The sequence below is a fragment of the Strigops habroptila genome, chromosome 1 (genome assembly GCF_004027225.2).
Source record: "Strigops habroptila isolate Jane chromosome 1, bStrHab1.2.pri, whole genome shotgun sequence".
Lineage (NCBI taxonomy): Eukaryota > Metazoa > Chordata > Aves > Psittaciformes > Psittacidae > Strigops > Strigops habroptila.
Window position 1 is genome coordinate 154,157,302 of NC_044277.2, and position 27,383 is coordinate 154,184,684.

General features: G+C 42.3%; 1 protein-coding gene across 2 annotated transcripts; it reads left to right on the forward strand.

The window, feature by feature from the left end:
* Positions 1-152: 152 nt before the first annotated feature.
* Positions 153-26,726, forward strand: DCLK3 (doublecortin like kinase 3). Of its 2 annotated transcripts, none has more exons than XM_030503253.1 (5): positions 153-329; positions 12,755-14,640; positions 20,750-20,882; positions 21,787-21,954; positions 22,799-26,726. In XM_030503253.1, exons 1-5 carry the CDS (start codon positions 260-262, stop codon positions 22,993-22,995), a joined length of 2,454 nt encoding a protein of 817 aa, XP_030359113.1. In that variant the 5' UTR covers positions 153-259; the 3' UTR covers positions 22,996-26,726. The 2 variants fall into 2 exon arrangements, with proteins under 2 accessions (XP_030359113.1, XP_030359122.1); XM_030503262.1 differs by having other exon boundaries at positions 22,802-26,726.
* Positions 26,727-27,383: the final 657 nt, after the last annotated feature.

The following is a 27,383-nucleotide window of genomic DNA, read 5'->3' on the forward strand; positions in this document are numbered from 1 at the left end:
GGAGCCAGGCGGGTGATGGCGGTGGGGAGGCGCCGTCCCGCGGGGCTGCCCCGGGCTGGGCGGGCCGCTCCGCTCCGCTCCGCGCCGGGCGGGGTGTGGAGGAGGTGTGCCCGCTCGTGTGACCGTCCCGCGGCGCCGCCTCCCCGCCCGCTCACTGCCCTGGCAGCTGGGAGGCGGCGCGGAGATACCGCGCTTGCGGTGGGGCGCGGTGCGGGCAGCCCCCGGGCCGAGGCGAGCCACCGAGCCGAGTCCCCGCGCCATGCCGGCCGCCGCGCCTCCTCCGCTGCACCCCGCCGCCGGCTCCTGCTGCCCCTACGGCCACTGCGCGGGTAAGCGCCCCGTCGCTCGACACCCCCTTCCCAAAAGGGGTCTCTTTGGGAGGGGAAGGGGGTGTGAGGCGGCTCCGGCGGCGGCGAAACTTCCTAACCCCGGTCCTTGCGTGTGTGTGGATTGGGGTGAGCGGGGCGAGCTTTTGGTGGCGTTTGGGCTTGCAATGGGGATGGAGAGGGACGGGGGAAGGAGCGGTTCCCCGGTGGGGTTGAGGAGAGCGGTTTGGGAGGCTCGCTCAGGCTGCCTGTGCTCGGCAGCTCTGCGAGGTACACGAGAGCAAGCTGTAAAGCCTGAGGGAGAAGGCGGTGTTTATTACTCCGAAAGGCACGCACCTTATATCACCTTTATATCACCTGCGATATAAATTGAAGGTTAGAAGTAACTTGCGCTCTTAATATAGTCGGTGCGAGTATCGGTCGCTTGGAACGGATGCTCGTGGGCTGCTCGGAGAGCAGCAAAGAAAGTAAATAGTGCGCGGTGTAAGGAGTTTAAGGTGTTGCACAGCCGTGTGTTAAACACACTTAAAGGGGATGAATTTTCCTTCAGCTGGGGAATTACTACAGCTGGAGCTACGCGGTGTATCCTCAGAGTCCCATGAGGATGCTCGTAGCCAAACTTCTCTGTGGGAAAATGCTGGTTTGTGCCCTTGTAACCCCTACTTCTGTAGTTATACTGCTTGTGTTTGTTCCTGCTTAATAACAGATATTTATAGGAAAGCTGTTCCCTAACTCTTCACTGCACAGCATTATTTTCTGCCTTCCTTGGAGGACGTTTGGTGCACAATGTCAGGAGGATTGGACAGGCGACTGCTTTGAGCTAATGGGACAGTTTTCAGGTTGTGAGACACTGTTTGGACACATAAGCTGAAACTTTTGCTGCACTCTGTACTGAAAGGTTTCCTTTTAAAACAAACCAACCAACCCCTTGCAACAGTATAACAGAACTCTGCCTTCCTTCCTGAGCATTTAGATTGCAACCTGTGTTGTGTAAGGGGATAATCTTAACAGTTTATTGCCAAACCTTGCAGTTCATCATGCATGCTTTTACTGCTAGCTTTATATAGAAATAGAAATCTACATACATGCTTGTTTGCACGCAAGTTTGTCTTCCCACCTCCTGGTCTCCTTTTTCTATAGCCACCCTCTTTCCTCTTGACACTTCTTGTGGTTTTGGTTTTTTTATATGGTCTAAATACAGTTTTGACTCTTTGAAATGTTGAGAACCAGCAGAGTCCCCAAACAGCCAGCAAGTGAAACCAAGCTTACAAAACATATTACAGCTACATGATGTGGTAGGAGTGCAGTTATTATAGCAACTCCGTCATGCTCTTCTCAGGAGGTGGCTGAATTTTCTATCTCAGGGAGGCATTCTGCAGCTATCTGGATAAAATGGATACTGCAGGCTTAGAGTCTCTTTCTTGTAGGGTAATGGGTGTGGTGAAATGACATGATCCTTGCCATGAAAATTTGTGTAGGATGTTAGGACACAACAGCTGAGAACTAGCTTCTAGTAAATCTCATCTGTGGTTCATTAACCTGAATTGGTTAATTGGACTTAGACTGCCAGCAAAGGTAACTCAGTTTTAATTCAAGATATTGGCAGCAGTTCAAGCCTGTAAATTTCAACTGTGCAAAACTTACCTTGTCTTTATTGGGGTTTTTTTTTGAGGGGAATTTCTACTCAAGTTAATTACCTTGGGCATGCTAACCTTAGTTTTGACAGTATCTTTACCTGGCAGCGTCACTGCTTTGTATCTGTCTGCGCTGCTGCTTTTTCTAGTCGTGTTCTGCAGAGCGTCACAATTTTGGCATCTGTGGGACTTTCAGCATGTGGTGACGAAGGGAAGTTGTGTGGGATTCATTTCCCCATTTCTAAGATTACTTAGCTTTGTTTTTTTTTTGCAGAAATATCTATAGTTGTGTAGAAATCAGGGAAGCTGGTGGTCCTTCTTTCTTTTCCAACAGCTCTAGGGTGAATTCAGTTGGTTTCTGTCGCTGCTTTTCCTCCTTTCCTTTGACTTGATTCCTGAACATTTAATAACATTGGAAATCAGAGTTATGGATTTTCTTGTCAATATAATTAGCATCAAAACATTATGGTGACTTTAGCAGTCTCTGTTAGATCAGATCCAGATCTCGGTGAAGGTAATGCGAATCTTTTAATCAGCTTCAGCGCAACTCGATTCAGAGCTGAAAAAGTAGTAGTTGAAAGAGATGAATGTGACACTTGTAACAGTATACTGTTTTCCAGGTTTTTCTCATTTTCAGGGTATGGGGTCTATCCTTTTGGAGTGTGCACTAAATACTGGAAGCGATAAAACAAAGGAGGGGGAGCTACTGCCTTGATTGGTTCTAATGTCAATTTGGAGTTTTGGTAATGCGAACGAAAGTCAGGCACGTTTGCTATCTTCCCTCTGTTGCTGGTATAGCTTGCTCAGTCTAATTATCGTAAGAATGCAAAACAATTATTTATGTCATATATTCTCAGAAGAAGCTCTCAGCAATCATTCTGAAAACACCATCTCCCACTCAATCAGTATTGCTAGCCTGCACATACGCTCCAATTTCTTACTTTTCTTGTCACCCCAAATAGTGTAGTTAATGGAGATGCTGAGAAATGTCTAGTGATCTGAAAATCCTGATCTTTGTGCTTGTCATCGTGCTTTTAAGCCTAATTAGCACTGGCTTAGAGTTTTCCCTGAGAAACCCATTGTCTTTTAGAAGTTCTCCAAAACAAGTTATTTTGCAATGTAGACTTTAATACATGAGTCTCTTCTGCAAAAGTGGTTCTGTAATAATGGGTAGGGAATTCTACATTTATACCCGAGTAAACGTCTCTTAAATGTACCAAGTTTCCAAACAAAACTTTTGGGTAATTGCTCCTTTTTGCAAACCAGATGGAGAATCAGACTCTGGCTGGGTCTTTCTTTTAGTTATGCAACAAGGTTATTGGTAATAAAGGATCTGAAAGCCTAATTAAACCCTCAGTGACACCTCTGCAAGCTCTCTTATTTTCAGTGGGTTTGCTCAGTTGCAACTGATTAGTCATCAAGCTGAGATTTGGGAAGCAATGCAAATAAAATCTCCCACAAGAAGAAACACAATCCTGCTCCTTTGACTGAGGCAACGTTGGCTAACAGGGTTAAAAAGCGGTGAAAGCTTACTTTGTGCTGAAACATGAATAATTCATCTGAAATATACGGTAGTTCAGGAGTCGAGAGCATCAATGCAAAAGTGTACACTAAGCCTTGAGAAACACACGGAGGACTTTGCCAGATGGATCCTGGCAAATATCATAGTTGTGTAAGATGTTTTTGTTTCCCTCTGTCAGTTCTGTCCCTTTCCTGAAGGATTATTATTGATGGAAGGTCCTGGACTGACAGGCTCTCTTCCCTGGTTACTGGGGCAGACCCTATAGCTGTCAAACTTCAGAAAGCAGCCATGGCTGTTTCCAACAAAACACACAGCCTGTCATCTTTGAAAGAAATGAAACAAATGAGCAGTTTCATAATATCCTTTTTTTGGTTTTATGCAGGGTAACAGCTTAAAACTGAGCCTCACACCTCCAAAGGCACTGATTCATTTCACGTGCACTCTTACATTTCGCTTAGTCTTTACAGATTATGCATCTGTATACTTCTTCAAAGGGCTTTCTTCATGCTCGCTTTTTAATTTGCTGCCCTTAAAATGTCAGAAGACAATGAAAGTGGGGTTCTGCTCTTAAAAAAAAAAAAAAAAACCAGAAAAAGTAAAAATGATGGCACTTGTGACTCATTACCAGACTACATAAAAGCTTTACCTTCATCTGCTGCTCTGGGGGTGATCCAGCTTAGTTGAACACTACCACATGGCAATAGCCATCTGTGTTTGCTGTAAATATTTTATTTTTTAATTACAAATGGCTTGATTTAGAAAACCTTAAACTGTGCAGTGGGGTGGCTGTGAGCCCGCAGGGGAGGGAGGTGAGCTCCTGAGAAGGTAATTTTTGCCCAACCACTGTTGCCAGGTTGGAAAAGGGAGAGTAATGCTGAGAGAGCAAAGTAGGCTGCCTTGCAGGAGTCTGGACCCTGCTGCTTCATCCATGGACATGAGAGGGCCAGGGCAGGCTGCAGGGGGGCTCTGAACATTTAGCAAAGGAAACGGGTTAAGAAAAGAGACAAGGAAAACCCAGAGTTTATCTTTGAGGAGAAAGAAGGAAAGGGGGCTGCTAAATGTCATTTATGCCTCGTGGTTTTCATACAGTAAATAATGTCAAATGTTGCTACATGGTGAGACTCCTACATGCATCTCGCTGCAGGATTCACCCACTGTGGAGCTGGGGGTGACGTAGAGGTGCCATGCATCCTCAGGTGGAAAAATCCAGAGCTTATTGATCCATAGCGAGGGATCCAGTGTGGGCATCCCTTAGGCTCCCGCCCTCCGCTGAAGTCCAACCAGTTTTCCACCCAGGCTGTCCCTCCAGACAGTGCTGCTCATCTGCCTGCTTTTTAGCTGCTCGGGTACTCTTTGCCGTCTAGGATCTCCTATAAACTCAGACGTCTATGTCCCAAAACTGGCAGTGAAAAGGGAGCAAGAGAAATGGGCAGGGAGAAGGGAGTAGAGCCCCTTTTTCTTTCTTTCTGCAGTGAAAGACTGGGGGAGAATGGCAATGGGCAGTTGTGGAACTGAAAGAAATTGAAGAAGTTTCCATGATATAATGCATATTTATTTTATTCTTGAAATAAAAAGCAGATATGTTGAAGATATGGTGTATGATATAAAGTTGGGAAGTTGTCTTGCCTGCCTTTATGAGGGCAGGGAGCTATCTCCCGTACTCTTGTACTCCAGAAGAAACCACTAAGGATGTTTGCTTTCCTCGCAGCTGATGCTTTGGTGCTCACTTAATGGGACCAGACACATTTGGCCAGGAGAAACTTTACTCCCGTTGGTGACCTGTGGGACAGAAGGAACGTAACTTGACACACAGCTGAGTTTGCAGGGCTGACAGTTAAATTCACATGCAATATTATTCTTTCCTTTAAGCTTGCTTGATGTGAAATTGTGAAAGATAATGAACTTGGAATCTCCAGTATGGCTGGAGATGCCTAGTAGGGTAGCAGAAATAATGCTATAGAAATTAAACTGATCCCCCCCTCCTTGTGACAGTGTTAAAACTGTTCTTAGGTGATGGTTTGGTTTGCCTTCTGCACCATCAGCTAATGCAGATAAGAATTCTTGCAAATACCATGATGTGTTTTTTAATGTAATTAGATAAAATACACTTTGTGCTTATTTCATTTTGTTTAGTAATAATTACTTATAATAATACCACATGATTTACATTAATATTTTGTGGCATAGTATGTTTTATAACTGCCTTACCATCAAATGTATTCTAACCACATAACATTTGTTCAATATTTTTGTTCAATGTATTAAAAAAATGTATTTCTATGAGGCCAGGTACTTATAATCTAACATTATTCAGGTTACAAACTCAGGCCTTTATGACTATTGGTTAGCAGCACTGTCCCCCCAACCCATGTTCCTGTACATTAAGATATGAACATTAATTACACTCTCAGATGCTGCTTTTTTTCCCCCAGGGACTCTGGCTCCATCAGTGCATATGATGGGCAAAGCTTACCTAATGAGCATCTACTTCTGTTTACCCTGGTTGCTTGTGGCCTTCCACACATGCTTTTTGAACCCTGCTGTTAACACAGGCTTATTAACTCATGGGCTTTTCTGTCGTGGTTATTACTAGAGCAACAAATATGGATTAGCATCTCTGTGATGAGCATATGAACTGCATTCAGTGGGAGTCCAGGTCCAAAAAATAAAGTGAGAAGTACTTTGACTTGTGGAAGAATGTAAATTGAGATGCCCAGGTCCTGACTTTTGGGATGGTCTTCGTGTTGTGTTGTATTACCTTGTGTCTGAAGTACTCTTCCAGTACATTCTCTTGCAGCTGTGAGCACTGAGCAGGTTTGCAGATCAGGTCTTAGGATATTGTTTTGGCCACCAGCATGTAATCTTCTCTGAGAAATACAGATAAAGTTGACTGCTTTGAAACACTGTAGAATTGGTTGAGAGAAAATCCAGTTCTTCAGGTCGGCATTGCCTTATGCAGAGAAACTATTCTTCTTCCTATATTCTTTCACTACACACTTTTCAGCTCTTCCAGTTACAGATTTTTTTACGGCACAATCCTAATTCCATTTTATCTGTAAAAGAGGATCCACTCTACATTGGTGTAGACACAAGAAAAACTGTATGCACTTCTAAGCTACCTTGTATGCAGGGAGGAAGTGAATTCAAGTCATGCTGACAACTTCTAATTTTGTCTTGTCTTAAGGATGACCTCGGTAATGTTGTCTGTTTAATAGAGTCACCTGTTCATGTGCATGTAGTTTTTCCCATTCTTAAAAAAAAAATCAAGGTGAATTGATATGGTGACAACAAAATCAAGTAGGTATCCTTTATGAAGAACAGCAAAGGAGCAGACCATAGAACCATAGAATCAGCTAGGTTGGAAAAGACCTTTAAGATCATAAAGTCCAAGTGTTTCCCCAGCACTGCCAAGGCCACCACTAACCCATGTCACTGAGGGCCTCGTCTAGACGGTTTTTGAATGCTTTCAGGGACAGTGACTCCAGCACTGCCCTGGGCAGCCTGTTCCAATGCCTGAGCACCCTCTGGGGAAGGAATTGTTCCTCAGCTCCATCTAAACCTGCCCTGGTGCAGCTTGAGGCTGTTACCTCTGTGTGAGCCTTTGGAGCTGGCTTGGACTGGAACTAGCAAGGACTGTCCTGCTATGTTCATCACTGTCTCAAACCGGTCCTTGTGAAATTTAACTTTCTACTCAGAATTTAATCTGGACAAAACCGACGCAGTCTGTCTGCCTTTTGTTGTTGCTGAAATAACCAGTCCTGACTCAACCAAAACATTTCTACCAAGAAACCTGGAGAGGGGCTTTGGACAAGGGCCTGTAGGGACAGGCCAAGGGGAATGGCTTTAACCTGCCAGAGGGGAGATTGAGATGAGCTCTGAGGCAGAAGCTCTTCCCTGTGAGGGTGCTGAGGCGCTGGCACAGGGTGCCCAGAGAAGCTGTGGCTGCCCCATCCCTGGCAGTGTTCAAGGCCAGGTTGGACACAGGGGCTTGGAGCAACCTGCTCTAGTGGAAGGTGTCCCTGCCCGTGGCAGGGGGTTGGAGCTGGATGAGCTTTAAGGTCCCTTCCAACCCTAACCAGGCTGGGATGCTATGAAAATCTGCACAGTAAAACGCTATAAAGCATGGCGGGAGGCAAGGATGAGCAGTAGGGAAGGAAAGAAAGGGTACTACAGCTCTTGAGAGAGAAGTTCACCAGTGGTGTTTTCCAACAGTAGTGCTGTAAATAATGCCCATGTAAAATTTACTTGCTGTAAAAGGATGCCTGTGATCATATTTTGTTTCCATGTAACTAGAGGACTCAGACTGCATCCTGGACCGAGCTGCTGATGCACACTGGTGACCTGTGTGAACTACACACTTGGTTGCTCTGAGTTAAAGGCCAGACGTGCTCTTCACCCTCAACTTTAAGATACTTGTTGATACTTTGACATGAATTAAATGGTTTGGGTTCCAATTAAGGTTATTTTTATTCCCTATGGTCATTGTTTTGCATGCCCTCAGCAGAAATTGCTGTGGATAAGGAAAAACCAGACAGTTTTAGTTCCGTTCTTTTCCTTCCCTTTTGAAACAGTGTTTTGTTTATCCTGTATGGGCACCAATATGTAAAAAACCCTCCCAGAAACACATTTTCTGTCATGTGCAACTTTACTTGCATGAAGAATGCTGCTGATGTTTTGGGGAGTTTTCACACTTGCTTTTGTAAGTGGAGGTTATTGGTCCAAGGTCCTCTAAAGAAATTGCAGAGCTTAAATAACACCATCTTATTCACAGAAAGTAATGCCATAACTAGATCCTATTTTAGTGTTGCCTTCTGGTTTAAATTGTGTAGTAATACTCCATGTAAAAATTTAATTCCACTGCAGCCTGTGACTTGATAGCAGAATTAGCTGCTGGATAAACCATTCAGTTAATTACCGAAAGTGCGATCTCATGCAGGAGAACCAAGAAGGAATGCAAGATGAGCAGCAGTGTTTTAATTAATGAACAAAAACTTAGAGGCTGGTCAAGGGAAGGGATAAGTTTCGAAGCACAAATGGCAGCAGTCCATTTTTAATTGCAAGAATAGGTCACCTCTGGGAAACCCTGTTATTCTGGTGGTGTAGAGGGTGTAGCGAGGCAATTCCTGAAGATGTAGGTTGGTTGAAGCTCTGTATGCACACCTTATTCAGAGTATAAGTCGTCTCAGTTCCCTTTATTTTACTCCAGATGCAGAGTATGAGCCAAACCCTACAAGGAAAGGTCTTCTAGAGGAATTTTTGCTGTTTCCCTGCGATGCCTTCCTCCTCCTCCCCGCAGTGGGACTGACTGTGACTATATCACACATGGTTTGTGAACTGACTTTTAAAAATGAGCCACAAAAGCTGTCCTCCCTGCAGCAACCATTTTCTCTCCAGGGACCACTGGTGCTTCAGGCAGTAGATGCTAAATTTCTTGTTCCTGCTACCTGTTTGAGCCCTCAGATCCCTGATTGTCCCATCCTTCCTGCTTCCTAGAGATTTGGTGTGATCATTTACAAGACCATCACATCTTTACCATCTGGAGCTCTGTATCACTCTGTGAATCCCAGTTTTTTGTTTGGGTGCCCAATTGCACAGCTTAGATGGCATGAGTGGTGCCCTTGACCAGCCGTGCTGTGGCTGCCCCATCCCTGGCAGTGTTCAGGGCCAGGATGGATGGGGCTTGGAGCAACCTAGTCTATTGGAAGGGTCCCTGCTCGTGGCAGGGGGTTGGAACTGGATGAGCTTTAAGGCCCCTTCTAACCCAAACCATTCTATGATTAGCTTTCAGTAAGATGGTAAAAGAATAAACACATTTTATTCTCTGATGTATAATTTGCTAGGACTTAGACTCATTGAAGTGTGTTTCTGATCCCACCTCCCTCTGCCTTCCTCTCCCACTTGTATATAAATATGGAAGCAACATTTTGAAGCAATATAAATTGTAGCTGGAGCATTTGTGTATGTGTGTGACCTTTGAAGGCTTTCGAGAAATGCTTGTTACCGCTTTAAGGGTGTGCACTTTCCTGACAGATTGAGGCTTAGTTGATGGGAATCAGTTAAATTAAATATAGCATAACTGGAAAATAACACAAATCCTATGTAATATATAGTCATTGTGACCACCACTTTAACAGGATTTGACACTTACCCTTTCTCAGGAAAAGGAGATTCCTTCCTACGTTGATTTAAGCATTCATGTAACTTCCTTTTTCATCTTAGACAAACATGCAATATTATTATTATTATTCCTAAAATGATTACATATTAACTTGTGGCTTGTGTCAAACTTTTTTTTGGCTAGGAACTTAGCCAGTTTAAAGAGGACAAAAACACATTCCTGTGTTGTTCTTAATAATTATACAAAACTGCTCTTATTCCATTAATTATAGAATTAAAAACTAAACTGGGTTTCTGTTTAAAGCTTAGCCCATTTAGTGAAGAAAGAAAACATAATTGATGTTTGGGTAATTGAAACAATCAGCAGTGCAGCCAGGCACTTAAAATGAATGGTTTATAGCAAGGTGTGATAATAGCTGGGAGAAGTCATTATTAGTGCAGCATAGGTTTTATGTTGTACCAAGATTATGAGCAGTAAAAATGCCACATGCTGTTCCCGTAAGTAAGATAGTGCTCTGATGACAGTGGGCATGCAAGAACCTGGAAATGTTGATTAAATTCAGGGCTCAGCAGTTCCTGGTAACCAGGAATGTTCTAGAGTCGATTCAGATTTCAGAGGACTATTATTAATCTAAATATTTTTTTACCTCCCCATTCACTGTAGGCTTTATTCTTGATAGAATGTAAATATCTGCTGAAAAATCACTAGCACGGATGTAGTCATCTTTTGGTAGCAAGGAGATCATCCTTAAAAAGCAGAATGAAGACAGAAATAACTTGTACAACCACAAAGTATTAGTCACACGTAGCTTTTATATAATGCTTACGTCTTCAATCCCTGTGCTGGCAGTTGGGCTTCTTCGTAATATTTGTTTGGAGAAGTATCTCTCTCACTTGGCAGGGGAACAAAATGAAGCCAAGAGTTAAAGGACATGCTGGAGGCGCACAGCGCTTAACTGGTGAGAGTATTACAGCTAAGAAGCATCCATCATAGAATTACAAAATGGTTTGTGTTGGGAGGGACTCAAAGCTTATCCAGTTCCAACCCCTGCCATGGGCAGAGACACCTTCCACTAGAGCAGGTTGCTCCAAGCCCCTGTGTCCAACCTGGCCTTGAACACTGCCAGGGATGGGGCAGCCACAGCTTCTCTGGGAAAAGTCTGTGCCAGCGCCTCAGCACCCTCACAGGGAAGAGCTTCTGCCTAAGAGCTCATCTCAACCTCCCCTCTGGCAGGTTAAAGCCATTCCCCTTGGCCTGTCCCTACAGGCCCTTGTCCAAAGCCCCTCTCCAGGTTTCCTGGAGCCCCTTCAGGCACTGGAGCTGCTCTAAGGTCTCCCCTTCAGGAGCCTTCTCTTCTCCAGGCTGCCCCAGCCCAGCTCTCTCAGCCTGGCTCCAGAGCAGAGCTGCTCCAGCCCTCGCAGCATCTTCGTGGCCTCCTCTGGACTCATTTGAGTGGGTCCACATACCTCTTGTGTTAGGGGCCCCAGAGCTGGATGCGGTACATAGTGCAAAGCCAGCAGCAGAGTGGAGGTCTGTAGTGGTGTCTCCTCATGTGCTTTCCCCACTCAGCAACTGGCCTTTTGGATACGCTGTTTTGGCAGCAGATTGAGTGAATGCTGCAGCATTTGCTATGTTTTCCCTTTTGCTTGTTTTTCTAGGTGAGGAGGTGTATTTCCTCTTCATTCTATTATGCCTTGATGAAAAGGACAAATAAAAATGCATAGCTTGAAACATTGAAAATAGCTTTTCAGCTGCTGAAATCCAAAATGTAGTAGGCTTAAGGTTGCCAGAATGCTTGAACGTGTATGTGTTAAGCCTAGCGCCCAGGGGAAGGCTCATATGTGCAGATTTTCCTTTGTGGCTTTGTCCACTGCACTGTGACTATGTAATCATAGTAATGTACGAAAATGGGTGGGATTCTCTGGGAGATAAGCTGTTTGTTATAGGAATTGCCTTGTAATGGTTCGGTAATCATTCTAGCTGCTTTCTTTCGGCTTGGTCCTGGTCATACCTATTGGATGTTTGTTCCTAACTGAACTACAAGACTATTAAATGGAGTTGGAAGCACTCTGTGATCTCAATCTGAAAGTTTATTTCTCGAGGCTGAAAAGAACTGCATTGTAGTCAAGTTTTAATCTTAATAAGCACAAGAAATCAGAGTATTTAAGGGGACATTTTTATTCTTACCTTACTGTTGCGTTTATAGACAGTGAACTGTGTTAAAGCTTGGTTTGTCCATAACCATGTGTGATGTTCTCAGTTCTTTTCAGAATTACAAGTAACGAATGGTGCTGTTTTCTTTGGTTGCTGTTCTAAGATGAAATATTGGATGGAAAATTTTTCATGTCCCCAGAGGATGTTCAGGACTTTGTGTCATGTTACATAATTTTTAGAATAAAAAAGTCAAACCAAAATATTGGGCTGCAATTATCAAACAAAAAAAAAACCTGATGTCCTTCCTTTAAGGGAAAAAAGTTAAACTACATCACTATTAAATGTGCTATAAAATTCCTGTAAAATTAGAGCAAAAGTAATGCTTTTAAAAAAGAATCTCATGTACTTAATTTGTTATAGAAGTCTAGAAAATTAATGAATGGTCCAAGCAAAGTGGAGATAGTTATTTATAGGAATATAAGGTTGCACACACATTGCCATCTGGTAGCAATTTTGAACCAGAAGTAATTAATTTCTTTTACTTCATGCAATGTAATTGTGGAACTTGTTGCCACAGGGTTTACAGAGGCCAAAATTGTAATTGGGTTCAGAAAGGAATTGCATGAGTTCATGGTAGGCAGATTCGTAAGAGAATGCTAAAAAATCTGGGTGCAATCCCCAGCACAAGTAACTCCATTTTTTTGAGGATTTCTGGAAGATGGGAAGGATTTAGGAGAAGGATGTATTTGTTTCCAGTATTATTATTTTTAAGTAGCATTTCTCTGCCACAAAGTGCATTTACATTTTCTCACGAATTCAAACGTGTTTGTAGTTGCGTGTATGTGGAGTTACTCGTTAGTGGCAGTTCAAGTTCTTTATAAGCATTGAATGCGCCTACCCTTCCTCTTTTTGGTCACAGGCACTGATATGTAGAAAGCTATTACTCAGAAAGATCTGATGATGCAAAATTAATAATATGCCCGCTCTTTGTTTGCTTTAGGACGCCGGGCCTTGTTTGACCATTCGTCACACAACGCAAGCTCAAAAGTAAAAGAGAGGAAGCTCCAAGGGACTTGTCCTCCTCTTGGTCGTGGAAGCTATGGAAAAGCATGTTTGCATGAAAGCAGTCAGAGGTCCCCACTTTTTAATCCCCGTAATGGTTTTCACACGATACATTCAGAGCACAGTCCTGTGAAGCCAAGGATTATTACAGTGGTGAAACCTGGTGGGCACACACTCAGAAGGATAACCTTGCTTCTCAACAGGAGATCTGTCCAGACCTTTGAACAGCTGATGGCTGACATTTCAGAAGCTCTGGGATTTCCACGCTGGAAGAATGACCGTGTGAGAAAGCTTTACAATCTGAGAGGCAGAGAAATCCAAAGTGTTTCTGACTTCTTCAGGGAAGGTGATGCATTCATAGCGATGGGGAGAGAGCCCCTCACTTTGAAGGACCTGGAAGTGGTGTTACAAGAACTTTATCCTGAAAATCCATACGCTGCCAGTGCTGCCATTCAGCAGAATGAGGAGCAGTCCCAAAAGCTGATGAGCAGGCTGTACGACAAGGCTTCCAAAGTGGACAGTGGCTTTGATGAAACAGAAATTGCCAAGAACTGCAGCAACGGCATGTCTCCCAAACTGGTAGGACATAAAGGAAAAAGTCAAGCCAAGACAAAGCAAGAGGAGAAAATGAGAACAAAAAAAAAGTGGAGTAGAGAGAGCTGGGATGGAGAGCAAGGAGTGAAGCCTTCTAGGAAGATCCGAGAAAGCGAGAGGTACTTCAGCCGTGAGAGGAGTCCCGAGGACGGGTTAGAAGAGAGTTCGGAGGAGGTGGTGAGATGCGAGAAGTGTGAACAGGAAAGGCAGGCCAGACAGAAGTTAGAAAGGGAAAGGCGGGCTGAGGCCTCATTGGAGAACAGAGACCTGACCACAGGTGCATGTCAGAGGTACCACATAGAAAGAAATGCAAAAATTAGGAATTGCCGAAAATCTTCAGAAACTTGTCTGGAAGGTGAGGAAGTTGGTTGGAAAGATAACAGCTGTAGGAGGGCATGGAAGCCCCTGCTTAGGAATGTTAATGAAGGGCTGGAGAAGCAAAAAAGGAGCATTGAGAAGGAAAGGGATGTGGAGAAACATGAAAGCCATGGGAAGGAAGTAGTGAAAATCAAGAAGAATGCTGTAGAAGGGCTGCAGCTAACTCGGGAAGCGAAGGAAGAGAACGGAAGTAGCTGCATGATGAACCAAAGTGGTTGGCTAAAGAAAGACACTACAAGGGATGCTGAGAAACCATCTAAAACACATAGGGAGGGCAGAGAGGGACAAAGGGCTAAAGAGGAGGGTGCCAGAAGAGAGGGGAATATCATATGTAGAGAGAGTGACATGACGCGACGAGAGAAAACAGGGGAGCGCAGAGTGAATAAAGAAGAAAGCAAGGCTCAGGGATTGGAAAGCACAAGCCGAAGGCATGCCATTAAAAACAGAACTGATGTGGAAAAGCACTACGAGATTGGCAGAACTATTGGGGATGGAAACTTTGCAGTGGTGAAGGAATGTCGCCACTGTGACTCCAATCAGATTTATGCTATGAAAATTGTTGATAAATCCAAGTTGAAGGGGAAAGAGGACATGATGGAGAGTGAAATTCTGATCATCAGGAGTCTCTCTCATCCCAATATAGTAAGCTTAATTGAAGTGTATGAGACAGAAGCTGAGATCTACCTAATCCTAGAGTATGTCCCAGGAGGGGACTTATTTGATGCCATCATAGAAAGTGTGAAATTCACAGAGCACGATGCTGCTGTCATGATCACTGACCTCTGTGAAGCGCTGGTTTATATTCACAGCAAGAACATTGTCCACAGGGACCTCAAACCGGAGAATCTTTTGGTAAGTATTGGCAAACACATTCCACATGAGCAGGAGTTGAATTCATTTTCCTTAGAGTTACGGATCTTTGCATATTTTGAAGCAAATACTGTGAAGAGAGAATGTGCTGTGGCAGGTCTGCTTGGAAAAACAGACACAATTTTGAAGTGAAATTACCATTACTGTTTACCTCACGTAGATCTCCTGTGCATTGCAGAGATAGCAGTGCTTGCAGATAAAAACTCAAATAAAAATGACCTCGCTCTCAGGGGTAGTGAGAATTTATATTTTTCTGGAAATCTGGTTTCAGGTATGAAGGGTGATTTTGTTTTTTCTTGTATGAAGCACACACTGAATCGTAAGGCCTTACAGACCAAAATTTATTCAAATTGCTAATTTAGCTGATTTATTTAGTAGACTTTTTTTGTCCATTACTGCAGTGATTTTTATTTTGCAACCATTTATTTTCTTAGGAGCAGAAGTATGATGCAGTTGATTAAAATCACCTGTCAGTAAAATGTGTTTTGGTGAAAACCAGCACTAAAGTCAGCTCAAATACTAGCGTCATGCCAAAGAGAAAAGTTCTTTTTTCAACCACATTTCTGAGGCTACATTCTCTGCATCCGGTACTGAAGTCAATAGAGTTACTCACATGTGTGAATATGCAGAGAAATGTTTGCAGTGTTGGCACTTGGCAAGACACTCATTGTAGAACTGTAACAGTAAGCAGCTCTCCCTTGCTAATTGTATGTTATAGGGTTCCAAATTTCCTGATAGATACCAAGAATTTGCCAGTCTCTAATGAATCGGATTTGATTTGTTGGCAGAAAATCATAGATAGCCAGAATAAAAAAAGTGATAGCTGATTTAATTCTATGTGCTGTGCAGTTCATAGAATCCCAGACTGGTTTGGGTTGCAAGGGATCTTAAAGCTCATCCGCTTCCTAGTCTTCTGCCCCCTGAGCAGAGACACCTTCCACTAGAGCAGGTTGCTCCAAGCCCCTGTGTCCAACCTGGCCTTGAACACTGCCAGGGATGGGGCAGCCACAGCTTCTCTGGGCACCCTGTGCCAGCGCCTCAGCACCCTCACAGGGAAGAGCTTCTGCCTCAGAGCTCATCTCAGTCTCCCCTTTGGCAGGTTAAAGCCATTCCCCTTGGCCTGTCCCTACAGGCCCTTGTCCAAAGCCCCTCTCCAGGTTTCCTGTAGCCCATTTAGGCACTGGAGCTGCTCTAAGGTCTCCCCTTCAGGAGCCTTCTCTTCTCCAGGCTGCCCCAGCCCAGCTCTCTCAGCCTGGCTCCAGAGCAGAGCTGCTCCAGCCCTCGCAGCATCTTTGTGGCCTCCTCTGGACTCATTTGAGCGGGTCCACCTCCCTCTTGTGTTAGGGGCCCCAGAGCTGGATGAGTTGTTTAAGGGAGTTAATTTGGGGCAGAAATCAGTGTGAATTTCTGGAGTAAAGCAGCAGTGTAGCCTCTAGGACCTGCAGAGGTTGCACAAGGCTAGGCCTGAACTTTTTGCTCCCAGACCTTTTGACTAACCAATTGCACCTATACTAAGCTTTGCTATGTATCCTGCTTAGTCTGATGACAATCTTTGGTGCGTGATCTGTGTGTAAATAAAAGCTGGTGAGTGCAAATGGCCGATTTGCAGGAACAGGTAGGATTGTGGGCCCTGCTTTCATGCCTTGTTTTGCCAAAACTTCAATGAAAACCGCAGGGCTTTCTCCAGAAGCTGATTTTTCCATTATGAACCAGGCTCTGCTCCTTCCTATTTGCTGAAAATAAGCTAGTGCCTTTGAAACATCTGAAACCAGATGCTTCATTTCCCTCTATAATCCTATGCGGGTAAGCAAAGAGAAGCAAGATACAGGTCCATTCTGATGGTTTTCACATTTATTTCACAGCACTGCAAACCAGAGATTGCTGGGCAGTGGCAATGTTGTGTATCACTGAAATAATCATGTTGCATGTTCTGACTGTCAGAAAATACTTGTCAAGGACAGGCTGGCCCCAAGCCTGTAGATATTTTGTCATAGGAGACCAGTGTTCCCCAAACACTGGTTCCACTTTCACTGTGGGAGGGAAAATTGTACCTGTTCCAGTTTCACCTTGCTGCTATTTGGCTGTGAATACCTGTATTGGATCCTTTCGAAAAGTTAGTCTGTTTCAACAAGCCATATGAGTTTATAAGCTCTTGGTAGTGTCGGATAGCTGATGTGCCATCTAATACAGGCAATTTGGGCAAGATTCTGGCTTTTCTAGCCTTTTAATGTGTTCCCTCTGACTCCTCTGAGTGACTGGACTAGTAGCAGCAGAGTAGGAAGGAGACCTACCACTGATTTTTAACATCAGCCAGTGCTCAACAGTAACAAACAGTATTGAAGCAAATTTCAGGGGTTGATCTGCTGCTGTTGGTGGGTCAGGGGCTGGGGGGAGTCTTCTGGAGAGGAAGCACAGTGCTGGAAGTGCCAGCATCCTGCAGGGATGTCCTTGGGTGTGGGACACCTCTTGCTTCACTTCAGATTCCTACCCTGCAGATGTTTAAGTCTGAGTTAGTCTCCCTAGACTTTGTACACAGAGGACAGAAATAGGGATGTACTTTCAGGCTGTTGACTTGTTTGTCCTACTTTGAGATCTTCTTTTGGTCAGGTGAATCTTGTCCTTTATTTTTGTGGTCAACTGTTTTCCCCCAACTCTTTCCAGCAAATGGGAAATGGAAGAGAGCAGATCCTTGGTCTGTTTTACTAAGGAAATGAGTTTGTCTACTGTAAATCTGCTTTGTGTGAGAATCCAACTCTGTTCATAATGACTTTTGAACATAGTAATTTCCATGGCAAATGGCTCATTTCCATTTGAGTTGACAGAGAAGCAGCAACCTGAGGAACAAATAATTCTCTAAGTTTCATGAAAGCTGGGGGAAGAAGAAAAACTGTTTCTATTCCTGCAGAAGAGAAGGTGGAAATGCACTTTGATGTCCAGTAAAATTATTGACTCAGAAGAGAGTTGGAAACTGGGATTAGTTGTCAGTTCACTGCACTACAGCTCCTCTTATGGAACTGTCCTCTAGTTGTAAACTTCTGTAGCAGTCCACCATCATTCTTTTTAGTTTCCCTCTGTGCCTCTTTTACTGCTGTGTCTGCCCACAGTGATCACACTCATCACAGCATTGCTGTGGGGCAGAAGGGCAGTGACTTGCACTGCAAGACCAAAATCTGTTTGACTGCTGGTGTGAAGACAGCTGCTCCGACTCCCTCCCATCTGCTAACAGAATCACCTCATTTAGGACTAGGTGTTCAGTAGGGAGAACTTTGCCACCAAGGATGAGCAATGGGATGATTTTGGTCCTGCAAAAGCAGCTGGTCATTTCTTCAGTGCTACCTGGAGGAGCAGAATTTGCTGGCAAGGGTTTTGTAGAAGGGACTGTTTAATTCTGCAGGTGCTGGCATTTCTTGACTTGTGAGAAGTTAATTTTAAAGTGTAGTGGTGGTTTTGCAGGTTATAGCTGTAAATGACACAAAGCCACCTCTGCTCCATTGTAGGGGGAAGGGACAGGGTTATGTTTGTGACTGTGTGCTCATCTCTTTGTACGCTTCTGAAGCATACTTATGTGGCAATTGTTTAACACTCAGCTTCATAAATGTGTTATAACTTTTTATGTGTTTGAGTTTCCTCCCTCCCTTTTTCTCTAAGTTTTCATATGTATATGAGAACTTCAAGTACCTCCTTTTTGTCCTTTAACTTTGCTTTTGTGATGCTATTTACATATACACAAAGCAATGTCAGAGGTTTCTGAGTACGTTTCAGTTACACTAGTTTAACTAGTTACCTGTCAGGAGCTTTCAGTCTGATAGAGATTCTTCTAGCTAGCAGCAAGGGATGTCTGAATCTTAGATGTATAAGCAGTACCTTTTCTTTAGTGCTGTCTATTTCTAATATACAAAACATCCCATGGGCTAACTTGCTGTAAGAAGAATCTGTGCTGCCATATGTATGTGCATACAGAGAAATATTAATGCTATAATCATCATCTTAAAAATACTGATGGATTTCACAAGGTAGATATGAAAACAAACAGGAACATGAAGTACTGGAAGTCATCAGCATACAGGAGAAAAGGAGATCAATTTATCCCTTCTTTGAAGATTAACTTGGCTTTGTATTAGTGTATTATAATCTTTTGGATGTATGGCTGGGATAGCTGGAAATCCTCAGGCAATATTCTGACATCCTGCTATGGCATCTGTATCGGAGAGAGTAGTGAGCAATTCTGACTGCCTTTAGTCCAAGACTACCAGATACTGGCTTCTCTTGCAGCTGAAGGACATGGGTAGTTGTATGGCCTAAATTGGCTGTCTACAGAAAGTGTACTGAATTATCTTGTTTTATCTCAATTAACTACACGCAGGTAAGACAAGGCAACGGTTTTAAACAGACTTTTGGAACCATTCTTTTTAGTCTTGAATGTAGACACAGAAATCGCTGTCTTGTAGGTGTTACAGTAAGGCTGCTATGTTTGTTTAATGTTCCCATTTTCCCTTTGTTCTCCCAGATTCACAGAGCACATAGTGTAGATGTCAGAGGCTAGATTTCTCTGGGAGCAGGTTGTATGTTTCTGTGATACTGCTATGAGTAAGTAGTCTGGCTTCAGAAAGCTGAGCAAGCTTTTGCTTCTACAGTGAAGCAATTTACATGCTCAAGGTGATGAGAAGTGATGGGAAGGTAGACTGGAGAGTACCAAGTTGAGGATGAAGGGAATACTCTCTCTGCCTGAGCTGACTTTGAGTTGTTCTGAGCATGGCATTAGTGAGGATGCCAAGGAGTTCTGGGCTGACGTTTTCAGGTATGCTGACAGGTTACATGCTGTCTTTAAAATGATTGTTACAAAGCTGTGAAAATACACCCGCAGTGCATGCTGTTCCTACCTGTCCTGTTAATATATAATGAAAGCTCAGTGGGTTTGTCCTGGAAGAACAGATGGTGCAGTGTTGCCACCTTGTGCTGTGATGAGAGATTAGGAGCCTGGCATGGAAGAGAATGGCTTGGAAGGGATCTTAAAGCTCATCTAGTTCCAACCCCCTGCTGCGGGTAGAGACCAGGTTGCTCCAAGCCCCATCCAAGCCAGTATTATTAGTATTAGTACAGTAGCACCCAGGGTATTAATTGAAATTCCATCTGACATAATTTTCTTATATAATTGTAAAAGCTTTATTTATAAAAAAGGAAAATATATTAATGCTCATATTTTTATATGCTCATAGTCATATAAAGTCGAGCATTTCACTTGCGAGTTGTTGTAGCATCATACCACTATTACCTCTATTGTTAGGCTATAGATCCCGTACATAGATGCTGCTCTAGAAAGTAACTGGTAACTTTGCAATTGAGTTTTCATTTTTGTCAGCTATTGTGCCCACAGTGCATCATGGCAGAACATCATCATGAAGTTGGCTAATGTCATAGAGGAAAGGGCTGTGGTGCTTAAGCTGTCTGCTGCAGAAGTTTTGACTGCATGTTTGTAGTAAACTTGATTTTCAGTTTCATATTGAAAAATATTTTTTCTTACAAAAACAGAACACCCACCCCCCCAAAATGATTTGCTTAATCAGCATTAGAAGACTGCTTATAGTTTCTATAAAGAAGATAAAAGGGATTAGTAGGCTGTAATGGATGCCCACAGTGTTCTTTGTTGCTTTCCCTGAGCTCCCAGAAGAGTTTACTTTCCCAAGAAAAAATAATAACATTTAATTGACTCTTGATTATTTTACCTTCCTCCTTTTCATTCCTTGGAAGCTGCAGCGTGCCAGACTTTGTAGAGCAAAGTTTCTTTTTTCCATTATTGCTTGTCGTCTTAAATATACACGCCCTCTTGGAATATGGGGGAAAAACCACTTTCTGAATACTGTTTATCAGAATACTGTTTCCATGTGATGTTGCTTTACTCGAAGGCACTATTATTAGAACTTTTCTAAGACTTACAACTTTATATAATTCTTGTAACATTTATAAACTCTTCTATGAGTTTATTATTAACTACTACATTTATAAACTTCTCTAGTTTATTATTAACTACTTAATCTTTTTCTGTCTTAAAGTGCATCTGGACTAAATATGTGTATTTTTTTGTTGAGCATAGGTTCAGCATAATGCAGACAAATCTACTACACTGAAACTAGCAGATTTTGGCCTTGCAAAGCAGGTGACAAAACCCATATTTACTGTGTGTGGAACACCAACATATGTTGCCCCTGAAATCCTTGCTGAGAAGGGTAAGTGTATAGATTGATAATTTCCCATAAATAATACAATCGCTCTGAACTTTCTAATCCTGGAAATATTCCAGAGTGTTTCAACCTACTGATCTGTCTTTGCAGGGTAGCAGGTTGGTGAAAGGAAATCTTTTAGCTTTTGACAAACACAAGCATGACATCAGTCACGTTTGTGTTATTAATGTCCACAATAATATAACACAGATTTCCAAGCAGAGAACCCATAAAATATCATAGATGGTAATTGCTGAATTTAGGAAACGAGCTGAAGTTCATGTTGCTACCTGTGAGTAGTCAGCCCTATTCCATGACTGTACCCCAACAACCTTTCAAGGCCCCTAATGATGCAAAATCATTGTGAGTGTGCATGTTAAACTTAGATAACAAGCCAAAACGTGTTTCCCATTAGAAGGTATTTTGGAGATTTCATATTCATAAAGATTCAGACCTGCAGAGGAGTCAGTTTTGTTGATGATTAAAGCAAAGTTATTTCTGTCTTTTGTTCTGTGGAGCTGGGTTGCACATCTCCAATTATACCCAGTTTCAATGGAAACTTGGCACTCTCTTAGTGCTTTTTTGAAGGGAATCTGAGGAGGACTGTTTTAGGAATACATGCTGTGTTTTCTCAATTAGTTTCCAGTTGACACTGGCCTTGTGAGACAGTGTTTGTGAAACATGTTGGAGAAGAAGAGGTACTTTGTGAAAGCTGTAATTATTAACAGGCAGAGCAGCTCAGTTTGCAAGCGTGGTGCACCAGCCACTATTCTTCTGCTGACCTCATCTTCTTGAGAAACTGAGCAGAGCTTCTGTGTTTCTTGGAAAACAGAATAAAAAAGTAACAGCTCCCTAGCAGTTGTGAGTTTTCTTTCTGAAACAGCCTTTTGGTTTGTCTTTTCTTCCTTAGGCTATGGGCTCGAAGTAGATATGTGGGCAGCTGGTGTGATTCTTTACATTCTGCTCTGCGGTTTTCCCCCTTTTCGCAGTCAGGACCGTGATCAAGACGAGCTGTTTCAGATCATACAGCTAGGTCACTATGAGTTCCTTTCCCCATACTGGGACAATATTTCTGCAGGTAAGATTCAGCATGCATAGCAGATCTGAAAGTGACAGACTTCTTCTCAGTAGTGAGAAGAACTCCCTTTTGTTCAGGACAGTGAGCTCAATGGGGGTGTCTTACAGGTCTTTTATGTGATCCCATGTTTGCTTTAAATGTGAATTTAGTCCTCTGTTACTATCAATGACTGTGAATCTGAATATTAGGTCTGATGGATTTAATGGATTGCTCCCTTTCTGAGGCAAGAGAAAGTATCTTCTTAACCTTGCTTACGAGGTGAAGAAAAAGGTACCAAAAGAATCTCCAGGTTTATGTTAGTTTGTAAAGATGTACACAAAAATCTCAAAGGCTGAGAATGAAATCCTTTCTGTGCAGAGCAGAGTGTGGATTTTCTCATGAGATCAGTGGGTCTGCACGCTGTAGTTTTCTCCTTCTCGCAGGCTAGCACAGTGTCTTCTGTGCACTCTTGGAAATCAGAAACCCTAAACCCCCTCTCTCCATATACAGTCTTTTAAAGAACATGCTCAACAGCATTCTATGACTTCTATGCTCCTAGAGGGGTGAGATGCGAAATGGTAATTCCTGTGAGTATAATGCCTACGGCAGGCTTTCAAGTTTAAATTCCCTTTGCTTTCTCCTCCCTTTTTGAAGAGGAGAATGGTATCAGTAAAACGTATGCTGGAGTTTTAACATCTCCTGTCACTAGTTCTAAATCCAGTTGTTAGAATATGTCTGGGGAATAGTCACAAAAGTCATTATGGTAATATAAGAAATAAAAATATGGATGTTTTGTGTGGGTATAACTGTCAGCATCATCACATCACTGTTCTTTTCCCCCTCTCCTCCTTTTCTTTCATAATAGCAGCAAAAGACCTCATAACCAGGCTGTTGATAGTGGATCCCCAGAAGCGCTACACAGCACGACAAGTGCTTCAGCACCCTTGGATCAGAACAGCTGGAAAAACCAACAGCAGGAATTTGCAGAAGGAAGTGACAATAAATATCGAGCGTCATTTCCGGGCCCAGCGCCGGAGGGAAGTTGCTGATGAGGACACATGAAATCTCTTCAAGCTTCTTTAGTCTTCTTTTTATGATTAAGCAATTATTTGTGTTTTCTTTTCTATATGAATTGGGCCTTCAGTGTATAGCTACTGCTGGCTATCACCATGCCTTTGGGTTTTGTGATTCTGAGATTCTGAAGAAGGACAGAGATCAAATTTGCATCCACCTCCCTCTCGTGTTATTTGTGAGTCTCTCTGTTGGCAGCAGTGGAGACCGGATGTTTCCTGGAGGGTATCTAATAGTTTTCTTTACTGATTTGGACTTTTACATTACAAAATGTATTATCCGTTGTAGAAGACAAAGGTTTGCTTCTGAGGCTGACACTAGTGATGACTCTTCTCTTGTCTCTTTTTGTATGGTATCTTCCAGGAGTTTTATGTTTGTAATGTTTTGTGTTTATAATGTTTTCAAAATAGCTGTCTGCATACACATCCTGCACTAATTCTCTAATCTGTCTTTTCACCAATTCCTACTAGCAATGGAGAAGGTGAAGGAATAAAGAAAAAAAAGTACATATATTCTTTAGCTGTAGGATATGTTAAATAAGCAGCAAGATATTATTTATTAAGTTGTGAGGGAATAAAAATCCTTCTAGATTAAATCACATGTTTTAGTGATATACTCCTTGCAACATCTTTAACTGGGTGTTCTTGGGACAGGTTAATAGATGGTACAATGTTTCTGTTAAACGATGGTGGTGCTGTGTAATGTGGTAGTTCATTTGTTCAGGAGAAGAACTGGGAAGATCTCCTGACTGATACCTTCTCATGACTGTAATAATAACTTTCAAAGAGCTTTTCTTCCTGTTCTAGGAAGTCAGAAGTTGAGCAACTCTAAGGCAGCTTTGGTTCTTTTCCCAAAGATGTATTTATGGAACGATAACCCAAGCTTTTTCTCATGCTGATTGATTTTTTTTTTCTTAGTAGCCATCCTCATACATCTGTGATTCTTCCATGCTGATGGAGAAGAGAAAGCTGGGAAGCTGTTTTTGTGACTTAAATTAACCCTTACCTTCATGGTTCCCCTTTCACCAACACGCTTCACAGCTGAATTGCTTTTACATGCTTTTTCAGTGTAGGTTAGCATTTGTTTGGGTTTTTATCTCATTGCCTTCCCTGGGGACTCCTTCTCCTTACTTCCATGAGAATGGGCAATGGAATGAAATTACATTAAAATGCAACTTGGGGAAAAACAACAACTTGTTGGCTATGGGAAGAGCTCCCAGGGGAAGTGTCAGATGCTTTACTGCATGTGTTTTTATAATGTGATTAGGTGCAGTTTTAAAGAAATCCTGTGGGGGAAAAATCCCAGTCCTGAGAAGGTCCATGACCTGGAGCAGCTTTTGAATCTCAGAATTTTTGGTTAACTAATCAAATCCAAAAAGCACTTGAGTTGTCCATTTTGTATTGCTTTGTCCATGAGTTCCATGTGCTGGCAAATAATATTGATGTTAAAATATCAGTGATATAAGCATTGAATTCATAGCTTGTAGAAATAAATGAGGGTATTTTCTATTTGCAGAGCTGCTGCTCTGCCTAGGTATTTCACAATGAGAATGTCAGAAGCATTTTGGAATCAGTAGAACATTTTCATAACTGTATGAACCAGAATATTATTTTTGGTGAGTGCTAATAATTCGTGTGAACTTTCTGAATTACCCCGAACTGTGGGATACTGTCAACATGTTTCTGTTTCAATTTGTGACTGTTTTGCTGCAAGAATGATGTATGAAAGTAGAGACAACTTGGCTCTTAAACAAGAATTGCACTTCCAGTTGAACTGTCTTATTTTTAATACATACTGGACTAAGACTTGCTGTGGGAGTTCAAGAATTTGTGAAACAAACCAGTCAAATCTCTGCTCTATGCCCAAGTAGTATCTGTATGATATGTCATACCTCTGCTTTGGAGGCCCTGAGTGAGGAATATTTTCCCTTTTCCTGAAAACAAGAATGGATTTAAGTGCTTTCCTGAGTTAAGGCTATGTGCAACCTAATATTCTAAGAGCATCATCTGGTCTATGAGTACTAGTAATAACTTCTCTGTTAAGTATATTTTGGGTAGGAAACTGTGGGAAAATAGCCTCTGACTTGCAACATTATATTTTGTAATTATCTTATTTTTAATATATTAATTTAGGAATAAAGTTTGAAGTGACAAGAATATTTTATCAGCCACGAATCTGACAGTTTTGCGATTGAGTTGCCTTTTTCCCTTTAAGAACTGTCTACAGCCTTATAGTGCAGAAGGCAGAGAATTTGCTTGTAATGGATATAAAAGTAATTATTTTTTCAAAGGTTTTGTTTTTCTCTCAAGTTCTCTGGGTCCCAGACAGAGGGAACATGGACTGTGCTGTGTACTGTCACTGCATTGCATCTGTAAGTACAGACACTGCTCTGGCAGCACTGAGGAACTTCTATGTTGGTGTTACTAATAGACGTGTGGCTTTAGGCCCTCTTTCTTCAGGTTGGAGGCTGAAAAAGCTTCCAGGTGCTTCTCAGGGTTTTTCCTCTTTCTTTTTCTTTCTTACTTAGATATTCCTTCTTTTCTCTCATTGCTTCCAGCGTTCTTGCTCTGCCTTTGTGTTGCCCTAAGGAGTTCACGTCCCCGAGTTCACGTCCCCAGTCATTATGGTTGAAGTTGCTTGAAGTTATAGGAATTTTGTCCTTCCACATATCTTTAGTCCCCTAATATTTAAAATTGGGTGCCCAAGAGACTTGTGATTGAAACTTGGCAGTACAGCAGAGACTTGGTTTCCTCTGAGACACAGACGCTTTAATTCTTTTATTCAGGGACTCCTTCATTGAAGATTGTTTAGCTCCTCTGTGGAATAGCTTAATTCAAACCCCATTAAATCTGCCATCTCTGTTCTGACTGACATTATAGGTGGGTTTGCCATATCTCTATTACAGCAATCTTTGGCTGTAGGGTGAAAGAGGGTTAGTGGGATGTTGTCCTCTGAGCTTGGGCCTTTTGGGTTATGGTCCTACCATGCCAGTAGTAGCAGCAAGAAATTTCTGGAGCTGACTGCTTGCTTCTGTGTGAGTATCCAGATTTGGGGCAGTATTCAGCCTGCCTGAGAATATAGTAAATTTGCTGTGCTTCTAAACTGATCTTCCCAAAGACAAGTAAGTATCAGTCTGAAATCTTTCTCCTATCATTTCTTCTGTTGCCTAGATTTCTCTTAATTGAAGCAACGTGTGGAAAATGCTTTTTATGTTGCTGGGCATGCATTTTTCTGTCCTCGCTGAGCCCACCAGCACTCTTCTTTACTGTTGACATTCTTGCTCCTGAAAGGAATATGGGCACTTTAACTGGACTGACAGTGTGTATTGGCACTACTTGTTCTGCAGTAAGGTTTATTTGCAACTAGGCTGAAGGTGTCCTGTTCTAAATCAGAAAACATGATAGACTTCAGCAGGAAAGTGTTTGTTTTGTCTGTTGCCCCAGTAGAGGCAAACTCTATAGTGGATGTTATATTTCAATGTTCTTTCCAATAAACTGGGAAATGATTGTGTGGCCAAGTATTTGGAGATTTTCATTTTTCCTGGCAATTTAACTGTTTGGGAAATGGTTGTTTTAGAAGGTTTGCAATTTCATGAAGTGGTGTGTGTACCTTCATTTTCATGTGGACCTGTCCTAATGCAGCAGTCCTTTGAATACTTACAGATGTGTTTTTCTTTGCTGCTGTGTATGATCCTATTAAAAACAGCACTATGCAAGGCCAGAGCTAACATTCTAACACCGTTTTTCTCCTTTAACTGCATTGTGTCTGCTATGATGTTAGAGTAATTGTGACAAGCAGAGCTAGCTTCATTGAAGCTTAGTGCACACCAAACTGAATTCTCCCATCGTTAATTCTTATCCTGTAAAATCCAGATTTGTTTAGAAAAAGGTCTGCTTTGTTTGTGGAAACAGACATTCTAGTTGAAAATGAAGTTATTCCGGAAGTGGCTTTTCAAAGGACACAGCATATTAGGAGATTGTCTATGTTTCAGTTCTGTTATTAAACTCAGTATTTCCTGCAGGCCTGCAGTATCAGATGAAACAGTGGAAATCAAACTGCATCTAATCTGTTGATGATATTTTTGAAGAAGCTACTTTCTCTGGGTGTGAGCACATGTGATAAAGTGGCTGCCAATGAGAATCGGTACAGGCTCTCATTTATTGGTGCTTAAAAAGACCTCAGCCTCCTCACTACTGCTAGAATAACTGTTAGAAACAAATGTGATAATCACACCAATTTATTGCATTGCATTTTAATGGTACGTATATCCAGGGAATTAAACCTGATTTAATGCTATGCTGGTAGGAGCGGGATTCACCCGTGTTTCCTGTATCACTGGTAGTTGAAGTCAGAATCCAGCAATGTTGTTTTAAAAGATG